General features: G+C 36.2%; 1 protein-coding gene across 7 annotated transcripts in view; it reads left to right on the plus strand.

Moving 5' to 3' along the window:
• The window catches only part of LOC108705632, a 147635-nt gene that overhangs the window by 123520 nt on the left and 8833 nt on the right, over positions 1 to 15282 (plus strand). For 6 of the 7 annotated variants that reach the window (XM_041566162.1, XM_041566161.1, XM_041566160.1 and 3 more), the window contains 4 exons: positions 433 to 463; positions 4173 to 4212; positions 7116 to 7164; positions 14249 to 14299. In XM_041566162.1, coding sequence (XP_041422096.1) covers positions 433 to 463; positions 4173 to 4212; positions 7116 to 7164; positions 14249 to 14299 — 171 coding nt within the window. The remainder of the gene's footprint in view (positions 1 to 432; positions 464 to 4172; positions 4213 to 7115; positions 7165 to 14248; positions 14300 to 15282) is intronic. The other variant, XM_041566163.1, reaches the window with a different exon arrangement.

A 15282-nucleotide genomic window follows, 5' to 3' on the forward strand; every position in this document is an offset into this window, starting at 1 on the left:
CAGCAGCCATTTGGTTAATTTGACAAGCTTATAGCCTACTCCTAGCAAACAGTACTGTATAAATTGCTTTGTTTTTTACCTACATTTTTCACTTGCACATTTTTCACACTGACTAGCAACTTACACGCTGTATATTTTTAATGACTTCGGTCAAGTCTCAAGCTTTTTTTATGACAACTTTTAAAGCACAGCTTTTTAAAGGACCCTGAAGCTGCAAGAATCATAGGAAAAAGACAAAATGTTTTACTTTTTTATGAGATCGTAGAGAAATCTTTGTACCTCCTATTAAACTACACACAAAATCTAAAACATTAGGTAATTAAAGGCAGTGATAGGGCTGCATGTGGTAAGGGAAAATGTAGGGTGTATCACATATTTTTATTAATGTGAGGTTACTACTTTTTTTTACATTTTTTTTTATTTTCTTCACAGGCAAATGCGGAAGAAAATATCTCTTCAGAAGGTAATAGCCTCTTGTATATTTGTTGGGTTGTATTGATATCAGTTATCCAGTATTTAAACTTAATTTATAGATGGGCTGTGATATCTGTGGTGCCCTAAATACACAACAAATGTATTTTAATTGGAAAAAGAAATGTGGTGTTGTTTGGATATGTCCTATACAAATCAAGAGAGAAAAATGTTGCTTTGGCCCAAGATTTGGGAGTTGGGTTCTTTTTCTTATACTTGAAAGTGACAGCCATTCTTACAGTGTGCTCTAGTGAGTGATTTCAATATCCTTAAGTCTTCAAATAGGGGGTATAGTATTCTTTTTCTATGTCTGTCTATCATCAATGATGCAGTGCTCTAGAGTTCAACAGCTCTAGCAAAGTTTTTAGGTGCATAATGAAATGGCCCAAGTGCTACCTATGTTAAACAAGTGAGAATTGTGGGAATGGGAGGCGAGAGCCTCGGGTCTACAAAAATGCTATTTGGTGGCTGTAATTCTTGAATAAAAGGAAGTGTGTAACATAAACACTTTTTGAGCAGTAAACCCTGCGTTATAGCCCTACTTTTGTACTAGTGTAATTATCTTGTAGCATCTGGGCTACACCATATTAAGGTTCATGGCACAAGTGGTGGTTAAACTTGCAATGTCTTAAATTTGATAAAAAAAATGTGTTCCTAATACAACATACATAAATATACTCAGCATTATATTTTTTATATTTATCAATTAGGGTCAAACCTGAATACAATATTAGTATATTGGGTCTGCCTAGTGTACAACCAGGTATCCTGTAGTTATGTTTGCTTCGAAAGCTAACATGTATATCATGTACAAAATGTCTTTGGCTGCGGTTTTGAACATTTTGCCATGCGTCAAGTATTTGAAACAGCATTACACCAGTGATTTAAAGTGAGTGTCCCCAATTCTGGAGGGCCATTGTGCCCATGCAAAGATTTCCACACTTTCAAATGCTCTGGGCCCTGATAAGCCAAGCACACCTGTCAGTCTCTCTTTCCCATTTTTTTCACGGCAGATAGAAAATGCACTCCCCTCACATTTTTTTTTGCACACCTGAGCCTTTCCTGCTGCACATATCCCTGCAGTGTCACAAAACAACTATGCTTGACATCACTGATTTGGGTAGTGTCATTCACATGGAGGTGAAAGGCAAATTAGGGAGCAAAATGGAAAACTGTAGTAGATGCTGGAAAAAACCCTCTAAGAACAGCATTGTGTGGATGAGCTGTCATTGTCAGAGAATGGCTGCCAGCATCTGTATCTGCCTGGTCACTGAACAAACTTTAAACAAAATGCTGGGGATTAAAGGGGTTCTTCACCTTTGAGTTAACTTTTAGTATGATGTAGAGGGTGATATTCTGAGACAATTCGCTGTTGGTTTTCATTTTTTATTATAATGGTTTTATTATATTTAGGTTTTTATTCCGCCGTCTTCAATTTTAGCGATCCCCATTTGAAAGCTGGAACGAGTGAAGAAGGCATCAAACTAATAAAACTATTCAAATTAAATAATTAAGACTAATGAAAAATTAGCTTAGAATTGGCCATTCTATAACATACTAAAAGTTAACTTAAAGGTGAACCACCCCTTTAAGGTATGCAGTGCAGGTGAGCCATTAGTATGTAATTACCCTTCTAATACTGCACACAAACTTTAAGCTGGACTGTGCCTGTTCCTTCAAACCCAAAGTAAACTACCCAACATGTAGTCTTTACAACACCAGATTAACCTCTTAAAATGAGTGCCACCCAATACTGGAGTAAACCATTTCAACAGAATAAGCAGTCTCAGAGAGCTGACCACCAGGCCACACCTCTTTTAATTACATAATAATTACATTCATAATAACATCAACCCCAACATCAACTTAATAAGCACAATATAACACTAACAACTATATATATCAAAGCCATGATGGCAAGCATGGAAAAAAATAAAAATGAGAACCGGTCTCTTCAGGTCCCTGTGTATTTGAATAATGTATGTATATTGTAGAAAGCTGTGGAAAGGGAGCGGAGTCCAAGGATACCCCTGTCATTTGAGGGGTTAGGTTTTATGCGTGTGTGAAGATTTAATTTTTTAGTAAACATTTAAAGGTTTCAGGGAAATTATCTAAAGCAAAGCAAAATTTTGTGAGCATCTGAATCTGGGTAGTGAATGGCATTCTCTTAAATAAATTTTTGTCAAGTATCGGAAAAAGTAAAAACTGAATAAAACCATAATCACAAATAAAAATATGAAAACAACAAACAATGGGTCAGTCGTGTTATAGAACATAGCGTGTGGAGGAGTCCTGAGTGAAGCCACTATACCAAATTGTTTTTAAATTTTAGAATATATAATTATAATTATAATATTTAGTTTTGACCAGTTACATATCAAGGGTAGGTGCCAATATGTTAGGCAGCCCCACTCATATTATTTTACCTGATACGCCGGCCTGGTATACCTGTTTTCTGAAAAGGGCATTGGCCCAGGGTACTCCTGCAAGAGCACCACACTGCTACCATCTTCCATTGGATCTTCCAGGTTCTGGTCCTGGTACGCATTACGATTAAAAGCCATCTTCTCACTATATAGTGCATTCATACCTTGCATGAGGTTGAAGAAAAGATCGAAGAAGTGGAAGAACTTTGCAACATGGTGCTCCTACAGAAGTACCCAGAAGTAGTGCATTTTTTCAGTGAACAGGAGCTATGTCCTGGGTATAATGTAAGTGATTATAGTAATGTGGGGGTGCCTAACATTTGGCACCCCTGTGATTATAACTTCACTTCTTTATAGGTAAGTTTGGGGTTTTTTTCGTGTTTTTTTAGTTGATGCTAACAAATATACCTATTGGAGGGGGAGACTGTACTGATAATCATAGACAAGTAAATAACAAGTTTAAAAAACAATCTAAGTTAAAATTTTGTAACCTCCTAGGTAATAAGGGATTTACAGGAGAACGCAAGGTTGAATCATTGGGAGGTGCCAAAATGTTAAGCACACTCCAGTGGTTATAGTTGCTTAGCTGATACCCCAGGCTGCTGCTCCTTTTAGCAGAAAATTGCACTGGCCCAGGATATTTATGTAGAAGCTTTTACGGCGCAGTCTTCTTCCTCATCATTTCTTTCGGCGTCGGAAAGTACATGCACATTAGATCAAAATCTATACTGGAACAAAAAAGAGGACAGTAAAAGAAGATGGCGATAAGGAGCTTCTTCAGAAATACTTCAGTCCTATGTATTTTTATTGAACAAGAGCCCCGTCTGAGGTATCAGGTAAGCTACTACAATAACTGAGGGGTGCTTAATATTTTGACACCCCAATTGATTTAACCTTTCATTTTCCTTCAAGGAAAATTGTACATTTTTTTGGAACTTCCTACTAGAATGACCAAACCTTCCTGAATTCTTCTTGCATGTCTCTCTCGTAATATTAGTAGGGTTATAACGAATGTTCCCGCTATGCTGTGTGTTGTACACTAAAATATTGTGTGGAAAAAAACTGTTTTCTACCTATTCAAACAGCCAAAAACACACTGGTTCAATAGATTTAGGGTCAGTAAAACTGAAAATTAAAGTCATGTTCTTTAATATACTTAGTGATAAGGGCTTTGGAAACTACCATATACCGACTGTATTTGCCATAGTCTTATACGTGGAAGCTATATATATCTTGTAAATGCTTTTTTGTTTTGTTTTTTTGCTTTTCTTACAGAAGCAGAAAATACTTCAGTAGAGACAGAGAAACTGGACAGGTAAGGCAAAAGTCTTTGTATGTCTGGAATATATTGACGATATCCATGGTTATAGTCAATACTATTACCTGGACATAACTTCCATATGATTGTTGTCTGTCAATTAATGGTCAGAGCATCATCTGATTTGTTTTCCTACTTTAATCCTACAATTTAAAGCTGAATGGTTGGTTTTAGATTGTTGCATTAAAATTAACTCTTGAAAATTTTTCGTACACTAAATAAACTCTGAACCTGTACAGCCAGCGATAGAGAAGTAACTGCTGCTAGGTTGTTTCAAAGAATCACAACCAGGAGAAAGTGTCATGAACAAAAATCCTGTCTGCCTCATGTTAGTGATTCAGACACACATGCAAACTAATACACAATTTTTTACTTTTATTTTTAAACTTTTAGCACTAATATTGCTATTCAATTACTTTTATATTTTTTATGATATTGCATTTTTAGTGATTGTATTTCTTTTTAAAACTATTTTATTGCATTTTAATTTTTTCAAGTGAACATTTTGTGGGCAATGTTGGCATTTTGGGGGCTCAACAGGTCACACAGTTGTGTAATTCTATGCATCACACTGTTTAGAAAATCTCTAGCAGCAATACCTTACCATAGGCTCCTGGAACAACATACTAGACACTTAAAGTGGGGTGTGGGAAGAGAACCTCCTTATTTCTACAGCTGCACAAACAGAGGAATCCTCTCTATGCAGGGGGATTTGAGCAAAGAAGTGAATATATTGTAGTGACCAGTTTCTTAGAGGAGGCAACTTGGAGAGTTAGTTACATATGGGGTGTTGTGTTTTGTCAAAACTGAATGCATGTGCTAGTTGAAGGTATGATTACTAGTGGTCTCTGGGCAATAAGGTTTCATCACGTAGCACATTCCCAATTGTCTTGTTATACTATTTTCTGACAGGGACTAAAATAATGGATGCGGTTTGGGATTTACAGAAGTAAACTAGAATGCTCCTTTTCCCTTTATTAAATGTCTTCAGGGTAGCCAAAGCAATCTTTTTGGGTCCGTTTTGTGTGAGTGCCTGGGCCCATGTGCTCTATGTATTTTTGTTTATCTTACATTAATATTTTCTGTCTCTTCTCTTTCTGATTTACTGAACAAATGATCACAGAACAGACTGCATGTTGGCTATATGGAAACTGTCATTCTATAACAATATTTCTTTAACCCTGCTACTGGACACTTAACTATCTGTTATTCTGTATAGTTCAGTATCATTAAGTGTAGCTGTTTAATGACACTAATGTATCAACGAGGGAAGCAGAGAGAGAGAGAGAGAGAGAGAGAGAAAAAATATAGCCCTGCTACTATGGGTCAATTTGTATAGTTCAGCCATACCTTCTTATTGCAGCATGCACTCTGGAAATGTTCTGCACATTCTGGGTTTCTTTTAATCTTCCCAATGATTGTAAAGAATGCAGAACAAACTTGTGTTGTGCTGGTACATAAGACATGGTGTCATAAAAATGTGTTGCTGACCTATACAAAGTGCATGACACAATTGTGTACATTTTAGCAGTGAGATTTTTTTCAACACAGCTACTGTAATACAAACTCACAAATTGATTTACTGTAAAAGCAAGGGTGGCCCAGTAGGACTCTATAACCATGTGCAATATGAGTTTATGAAAAATATCTTGTTCCCAAAGTTTAGGGGCCCAGTGATCTCGCTGTGAGTCCCAATAACTAGTCTTTAGTGATGATTGAATATGTGCCGATAAATTGGCATTTTCTGTGTCAACTTTATCTGTGATGACATTTTTTTTTCTTGTTGCAACCTTTTTTGCACAGAATACATAGTCCATGAATTTTTTTAGTGTAAAATACATTGGGGTATATGTGCGTTTTATATATCCATCCAGTACATATCCCTTCTGACCTGTAAACATGTGTATCGGTATAAGGAAAATCATCTTAGATGAGGATGTAAATGTCAGAAGGAAAAGTAGTAACCTCTGCTGAATGCTGGCACATTAGTTTGTCAAGGAAAAATGGGAGAGCTGAAGTTTATTGTACGTGTTGGAAATTATGATATAATTGCCAACTTGCACTGGGCAGGGTATGGAATCCCTTTGGGCTGGGATAAAGGTTATAAAATTAAATTATCATTAGTGTATGCCACAAACCACCAAGTATAAGTGAGGTGAATTAAGCCTAGCTAGTATTGTAAATGGTATTTTTAATGATTACCAAGTCCAAAAAACGAATCAAGTTCATCTCTAGTATTTGCATGGGTGAGTATTTAGGGAATAGTGATTATAATGTGGTCTCCTTTGAGATTGTTTTGCAGAGGCAACTCTATAAGGGAGTAAATAAAACACTAAATTTAAGGCAATGCAAACTTTGCCAATATAAGGGTATCTCTGCAACATATTCACTGGGAAAGACTTTTCACAGGTTTAAACACAGAAGGGAAATTGAATATCTTAATGTCTGGAATGTTGCATAATAAATATAATAATATATCAGTATATTCCCCTGTAAGAAAGGAAAGACTTCACTAAGCAAAACCTTTATGGTTTGATAAGTGTTGTTGTTAAGGATCATAAGAAAAAAACATGCATTTAAGCCATTAAAGTTAGCTGGTAGAGCCAACACAAGGAGGCCAATAAAGCATGCAAAAAAACAAACTAAAAAAAGATATGAAAATGTTTCTGAAAAGTTAAAACGGTCCCAAGGCAGGTTCACAAGACTCACCAAATACTGGAAGAGGCCCAGGTGCACTGCCCAGAGCCTTCACTTAAAATCAGTCTCCCAGGCAGATGTGTAAAACCCAATAGAAGTATATTTAGGTACACATAGTAGCTTAATGCATTTCATAGGCCAATGATTGAATATATAAGTGCTTCCTGGTCCCCACCACATATGCATTTCTTTTTATTACATAGTCCAGAATACAGTGAAGAATGCAAGTCGGAAGAAAGAAGCGAGAATAAGGTAAGAAACTTGAAAAACAAATTACAAGGTATATTTGATATGACTTTTTTTTGTTCTATTCCAGTCTTAGTTATTTTATGCAAGTTTTTAAAACAATTTAACAAAGAACAATACAGAGTGAAACAAAGTAAAAAACAAAAAACTTAGTGAAAGAGGATGGCATGAAGTGAAGCCACTGCACTTCTACAAACGAAATAGCATTGCAGACATTACATCCTACTGGGTTATTTGTTTATCCTTCTTTTGCATCATTACGAGAGTTAATTAGTCAGAGAGTCAGAGATTTAGCTTGCCATTCCAGTTGTCCAAATGTAAATTATAAGAGTATTGACACTGTAAAACTTTTCAGGGCTCTACTCCAGTAATGCTATCTCATAAAGATGTATCACTACTTTGGCATTGTGAGGGTTCTGTTATGGTTTCATGCAAAAATATCTATACATTATATTTGCTTTTTAGAATATACATACTGCTATATTTAAACTGCTCGAATTCTTGAGAAATGAGAAAAAATGCAAGCAGTATGACAGACAAATGCTCTGTTAAGAATCTAGTTATCACCATCTTATGCAACATTTAGTCACCCCTTCAGTAAATCTGTGTATTTGGTAAGCTATAATGTATTGTACATTCTCTATTATGCTGTGTAATATTATAATTTAATAATAAATAAATTTAAGGTACTATTTTTAGGTGACCTTTACTACTTTGGTCTAGTCTTTAACCCATTTATAGCCCAAGCCATGTTTTATTTTCTGTTTGGGTATAAAATATTGCTTTTCTAAGATTATATAAATATTGTCAGTATTACTTGCAAATGTTACCGAAGTAGGGCATTGTAGACTGTAGCTGTTTTTAAAGATCTATCCAGTGCTTACATTTTAAATGGGTATATAGAGAAAGGAATGCAGCTGCTCAGATTTTTAATTTGTGTTGGCATCTAAATAGTTTTTTTTTTTTGTTGTTTTTTTTTTAAATCCTGGTAAAATCCGTGATATAATATGTATTGTATCAGGTATATTACACAGGCTTTATATGAAGTCATGTGGCACCATATTAGCAATACGCCAGTCTCTCAGCCTCAATGAATCCTGAAAAATTAAGTAAAGAGGTTTGAGAATCACAGAGCTAAGTTTGCTAAGTACTATGGGATGAATACCATCTGGTCACGGACCTTTGTTTAGCTTAACATGTTCTAGTCTCTTTTGAAATTTCCTCATGTGTGAACCATGCAACATTAGTTGTATTACTAGGATTGGGACTATTAAGAAGAAAACCTTCATTAACTGGTTCCTGTTTAGACAGACGAAAAATACGAGTTCAAAATCTCTGCTTTTTTTCCGTTCTCGTCAACCAGCTGACCCCCTTCTGATATTAAGGGTCCCACCCGTTCCTGCTTAATTTTTTTACTATTTACATATTTAAATAATAATTTTGGATTCTTTTTACGGCTTGCTGCAATACCCTTTTCCATATCGATTTTAGCTTGTCAAGATTTATTGGCCTCCTTATACCTAATAATGTTTCAGGTGTCCCAGCTAATTTAAAGGCCTTAAAAGCACGTATTTTCTTACACACCTCAACACCAGCACTTCAATTGAACCACAACGGTTTTACAACAAAGTTCCTTGCTTACAAGAGCAATATACTGGTATATATATTTATTAAACAGCATTTTAAAAACATCCCATTTTTTGTTCTTTGTATAACCCTGTGAAAAGCATTTTCCACTTAAAGGAACAGTAATGTCAAAAAATAAGTGTTTTAAAGTAATATAAATATAATGCAGTGTTGCCCTGCACTGGTAAAACTGCTGTGTTTGCCTCAGAAACACTACTATTGTTTATATAAATGAGCTGTTATGTAGCAATGGGGGCAGCCATTCAAAGGAGAAAAGGCTCAGATTACACAGCAGGTAGCAGATAAACTCCGTCTGTCTAATGGTCTTATCTATTATCCATTAGTTAACCTGTGCCATATAGCCGTTTGTCAATTTCCGCCATTGCTACACAGCAGCTTGTTTATATGAACTATATTAGTGTTTCTGAAGCAAACAGATCAGTTTTACCAGTGTAGGGCAACAGTACATAATATTTTCATTACTTTAAACCACTTTTATTTTTTGACGTTACTGTTCCTTTAATATGTTGCAGAACTGCTGACATAAAAAGTTGTCATTCGGCATATTTACAAACCTACTAGCTTTTTCTATCTTGGCAACCCCATTACCCCAGTTAATGACTGGATAATTGAATCACTCATAATAATAACTTAATCTAGTTGTGAAGCTGCTTCTATTTGTAAAAGTAGCTGGGCTTCATTGTTGTCACTTATACAAGGTGGTTTGTAGCATACCAATAATCATTTTCTTTGTAACATTTTGCCCAGTTGAAACCTCTACCCATAGTGATTCTATTCCCTCCCCAGTGCCATCAATGTTTATTACAGCATGGTTTCTTGGCTTTCTATGACGTTTTGCACCTCCTTTCTTCATGTGTTCAATACTGCAACTCCCCAAACAAAAATCATTTTTATTCTAAATTAACAGTTTATAATACAAAGACTGTTAAGTCTTAATATGTAGTTTCTAGAAAAGCAGTACAGAGCCCAGGCAATTCTACAGTAAATGAGTTCAAGCGACCTTTCATATCCTTATGTATGGTCATTCATCAGTAACAATCGGTGCTTATTGATGTACTTGACTCATTGAAACTTATTATAAAAAGAGTGTACCCTGTTTGCTTTGTGCATTTATATATTAATGGAACACCTTGTGACTTACGATATCCTTACATTTTACAAAAGGGGGATTTTGTAAAATGATTTTATATATATATATTTATATATATATATATATATATATATATATATATATACATACTGCAAATATTGACAGCACTCCAAGGAAGTTCACAACGAGTCTGCATCTTACCAAGTATCCAAATGTATCAACAAACATTGGCCTATGCTGAACATGGATGACTCTCTATCCTTACACAAAGTACCCAGGCCCATGTTGGGCTACAAAAGGGACAAAAGTTTGAGAAACCTGTTAGTACGCACGGACTTCTCCACATCGGCTAAGAAAGATACAAATTGGCTATCTAAAAACACAAAACTGGGATGCTACAAGTGCCCTGACTGCGTCACATGTAGATGCTTACTGACGGGAGCAGATTTCCCGCATCCACACCATGGGAAATGATACAAGATTAAATACAGACTAAGTTGCACTTCCACATATGTGGTATATATCATAATTTGCTCTTGTGGACTGTATTACGTGGGCAAGACATGCACCACACTGCGAGAGAGGATTGCTAATCACAGATCGGCCATAAGTAAAGCTATTAAGGACAATAAAGCCACACAACCGGTGGCTAAACATTTCCTGACAACAGGACATCCGCCCCCGACCTTTCGCTGTATGGCCATTGATCAACAGCCTCCCCTTTCAAGAGGGGGAGACAGGGACCAAGCACTCCTGAGAAGAGAATCTCGTTGGATACACAGATTGGATACCCTTTCCCCCCGTGGACTTAATGAGACTTTGCCTTTAGGCTGTTTTCTGTAGACTTCGGATACTATTGTAACTAATAACCTTTTCTCCAACTGTCATTTTATTGCAACATTTAACCTCCTTTTTTGATACAATAGTTGTAGCGAGTAAGCCCTTCAGAATTGATACTGTAACAACACATGTTTTTGTAACACTCTAATCCTATATATACCTGTCTCAATGGGCAGAGCAACCCTTTTCTGTTCATTTTTTATGCATATAGAAGATATGGGCATTGTAATACTGGTGTGGTGCAAATCGATATTCCCCTATAGGTTTTAATAGGCTATCCATACAGTGAATTACCTAGTGCAGTTCGTGGGTAGTGAACTTAGGAGAGAGATGGCTGCGCTACACGGATATTGGCATCGGACCTGGGCAATACTGTAAAGTGCAGCTGAACATAGCCTGCAGCCGGTGACAGTGGGGGCATGGCTGGACTGTGGTAGGGCCCGGTCGGGAGCGACTGGGTCGTGCAACACGGCTCATCCTGCATTGTAGCCCCACTTGAGACTGGGCTCTTATTATACTCCACCTCATAAGGCAGGAGTATCAGCAAGCACGTAGACGCCAGGACATACTGCCTTTGCGCATGGTGCCTAGGACATAGCCCGCAGTCAGTGACAGCGTGGATAAGGTTAGACTGTGACAGGGCCCGGTCGGGAGCGACTGGGTCCCGTAACATGGTTCATCTTACATCCCCGCTGTAGACTGGGTCCCAAGCTTACTCCACCTCACATGGCAGGAGTAACAGTGAGCACCTTGAGTATCGATCGGTCGCTACCCACGCAGGCGCTTGGATACGCTGACTCAGTGCGCGTTGCCTAGCAACGTAGCTAGCGTCTCTCTGCTCTGCAGTTCTACGGGAGTGATTCACTTCCGGCCCATGGAGACTGTACTATGGACAGGTTTTCACTGTAAACCGCTCTGCTGCACAAGAATAACCTGGGGATAGCAGGACGCACCTGAAGCACCAGGGTCTCTCTTACATGTCATACTGATTTCTTCATACAGGTACTAAAGCGTTTTCGTGTTACTTTATGATTTACAGTTAATGATGATTGATGGGCGCTCTGAGACAGCCCCTTTGGCGCCATTTTCTGATCTTTAAATGTTTGTTTGTTTGTGCACTGTGTGTTATTATCCCTGACGAAGGTTCCAGTAAGGAACCGAAACGTTGGATCTTCAATAAAACCTCCACTTTAGCAATATCGACTCGTTGTGAACTTCCTTGGAGTGCTGTCAATATTTGCAGTATGGATCTATATGTTACGGACTAGCACGGACTAGCAGCTACTCCCTTTGTTTTTATATATATATATATATATATATATATATATATATATATATATATATATATATATATATATATATATATATATATATATATATATATATATATATATATATATATATTACGCAAGTTTCTGTAAGTCTTGTGACAGAAATTATATCACTAAGCAGCAATTATAACTGATGACATCTATAAGCACTGTTTATAATGATATAATTTACAGGATAGTCATGGCTCTTGCATATTGTATATAAATAATTTTTCAGGAATAAAATGAAGGAATAAAAAAACAATGTATTCAGTAGTTAACTTTATTATTATATTAACATTATTTAAATTTTAAAAGTACAATGTCTGTTGCAAAACTCCCAATATTCCATAAAAGGGCAAACTAGGAGCTATAATGTTACCTCCATCTTTTCCTTTATGCTGTATTGTTTTCCCAGGCACATAAAGTTTGCAGGCTTTTGCTTTCCGCTGTAGTTTTTTTCCAAGGCCTATTCATTTTTGCAAATTTTTGCTTTCTCTTCTATTATTCTCAGGCATATAAAATTTGCACACTTTTTTGTTTTCTGCTGTTTTTCCATCTCAGTCTAAGGTTTGCACACTGCTGATTTCTGAGGTGCTTTTCCCTTTTCTTGCAATGAAGGTTCACCTTTCTGTTCATCCTATATTGTTGCTTTATAAATCTTTGTCAATAATAATAATTAAAAGAGCTCCGCTTGCAATAGAAGTTCTTCATCACTGCATATATTTTCACTTGGTTCAACATGCACAAGTTGAAAAAGTATTCATTCTTTACATGTGTCTAATCTGGAACTGTGCTGAACAAATACCACTTGCTAAAGTTAACATTTTGTCATTGAAAGATTAATTTACAGCATTGAGATGTCTGCTGGCACATACCATTTGCACTGTTTGATGACTAAAAGTACAGGTATGGGACCCGTTATCCAGAATGCTCAGGACCTAGGGGTTTCTAGATAAGGGATCTTTCCATAACTTGGATCTCCATACATTGTCTACCTTAAACATTAAATAAACAAAATAGGATTGTTTTGCCAACAGCAAAAATTATTTACATATCAGTTGGGATCAAGTACAAGGTACTTTTTAATATTACAGAGAAAAAGTTAATTATTTTATAAAAATTTCAAGTATTTGATTAAAAAGCATTCTATAGGAGATGGCCTTCCCACAATTCAGAACTCTCTGGGTAGCTGGTTTCCAGATAACGTATCACATACTTACTGCAATCTGAATTTTGAAATGATATACGGTAGTGATTTGGGACATAGAGCTTAGCAAACTCACCTCTTAGGTTCTACAAACTTCTGTAGACATAATACTAATACAGTATTAATAATAACAGTTCCATTTGCACAGTAGAAGTTCATCTTCCTCATTACCACTGATATTTTCAGTTGGTTAAAGAGGGACAAACTGAACTTCAGGGTAAAGTAGAAACAACTTGAAAAATGTATAGATACATAAGTAAGTAAAACATATTAACACCCCCAAACCGGGAAATAAAATCATGAATGAAATACAGGTATGCTAGGGGGCCTGTGGTTTCTGGATAATAGATCTATCTGTAATTTGGATCTTCACATCCTAAGTCTACTAGAAAATGTTAAATAAACTGAATAGGCTGGTTTTGCTTACAATAAGGTTTAATTATATCTTAGTTTGGACTATTTGGATAAAATGGAGTCTATGGGAGATGGCTTTTCTGTAATTCTGAGCTTTCTGGATAACGGGTTTCACAATGACGGATTCCATACCTTTATAACTATTTTCTATTTATAAATTATAGAATGGCATAGAGTTAAGCAAATTTAAATCTCAGAATTTGAAGGCTCTGTGGCAGGAAAGCAGAGGTTTCTAGCTCAAATTTCAGCGAATGAGCACCATCCTCCTTACTGTCAGCATCTTCAGTCTTTTCATAGTACACTGAACTCTAGTATAAAAGAAGCATTATATTCCTGACAATTATCTTGTGTTGTGCTTTTTTTGTTTCAGTTGTTTCATCAAGTCTTCTGTCTTTTTACTATTTATCTACTAACCTATTAAACAATAATAATAAAGACATATGCTAAGAGACAAATGCAAAGCAAACTACATTTGTATGTTTATGCTGGAAGTAGAAATTCCAGAACTTCTATAATCCTTTTCTCCATAGGAGACTCAATTTCTTTGCTCATTTATATTTATCATCTGTTTACCTGCAGGACAGTGCATTATTAGTTATACAGACCAATAAAGAGCTTTATCAGTTTCTGGTATGTATTCCTTCTCTTATAATTTTACTGTAAACATTTTTATTTTGCTTGATATGCTGATTTTTTTCCCCCCAAGGTTCTGTTAAGCATTGCAATAGCTGTTCCATTTCTAATTTGTTGATTATATCCAGTACTGACCACTTACATGGGTTTCATTAGTGTCATTGTGTTGTTTAAAGGAGAACTAAAGCTTAACTAAAGAAGTAGGCTAGAAATGTTGTGCATTTATGTTTTGAGCTTCTATTCCAGTCCAAGGCAACTACAGCCCTTTAGCAAGGAAAAATATGTGCCTCCAAAGATGCCCTAGTAGCTCCTCATCTTCTTTTCTGCTGATTTATTGCACGTGCTCTGGGCTGCTGTCACTTACTGAGCTTAGGGACTGACTCACAATATACAGTACACATAGAATATAAATGTCACAGTATAGGCTGATTAGGAATAAATACTTAATTCTAATTAATAGGAATTAATTAGGAATTCTCGCCTTGCCTCGTGGAGAAACCAGTGCAACTAGCATCAGAATTCAATAATCGGCCTTGTAGCATCAGCTTATATTACAGACAAACCTTATTTTCTGCTTGATAATTTGCGACAACCCCTAAATTTAGCTTCTCAACAGCTGCTCAGAGTCCACACTGCATATGAGTGTCACAGACACATTCCAAGATTGTGACCCCCTGTGACAAGTGTCAAGACCTGGATCATTGCTGCTATTGAGAAGCTGAAACTTTAGGCTGGTGCAATAAGTTCAGTATATAAAATATGGCATTTTTAGCCATATTAATGTTTAGGGTTTTTTCTCCTTTAATCTGCTGGCATATACATCAACCTTATGGAATGGGCTCTTTCATTTGGTTGAAAGTTAAAGGGTGGTTCAAGTTAACTTTTAGTACATTATAGAATAGCTAATTCTAAGCAATTTTTCAATTGACCTTCATTTTTCCTTTTTTATAGATTTTGAATTATTTGCCTTTTTTTCCAGA

Source organism: Xenopus laevis, chromosome 6L (assembly GCF_017654675.1).
Source record: "Xenopus laevis strain J_2021 chromosome 6L, Xenopus_laevis_v10.1, whole genome shotgun sequence".
In the NCBI taxonomy this organism is placed as follows: Eukaryota; Metazoa; Chordata; class Amphibia; order Anura; family Pipidae; genus Xenopus; species Xenopus laevis.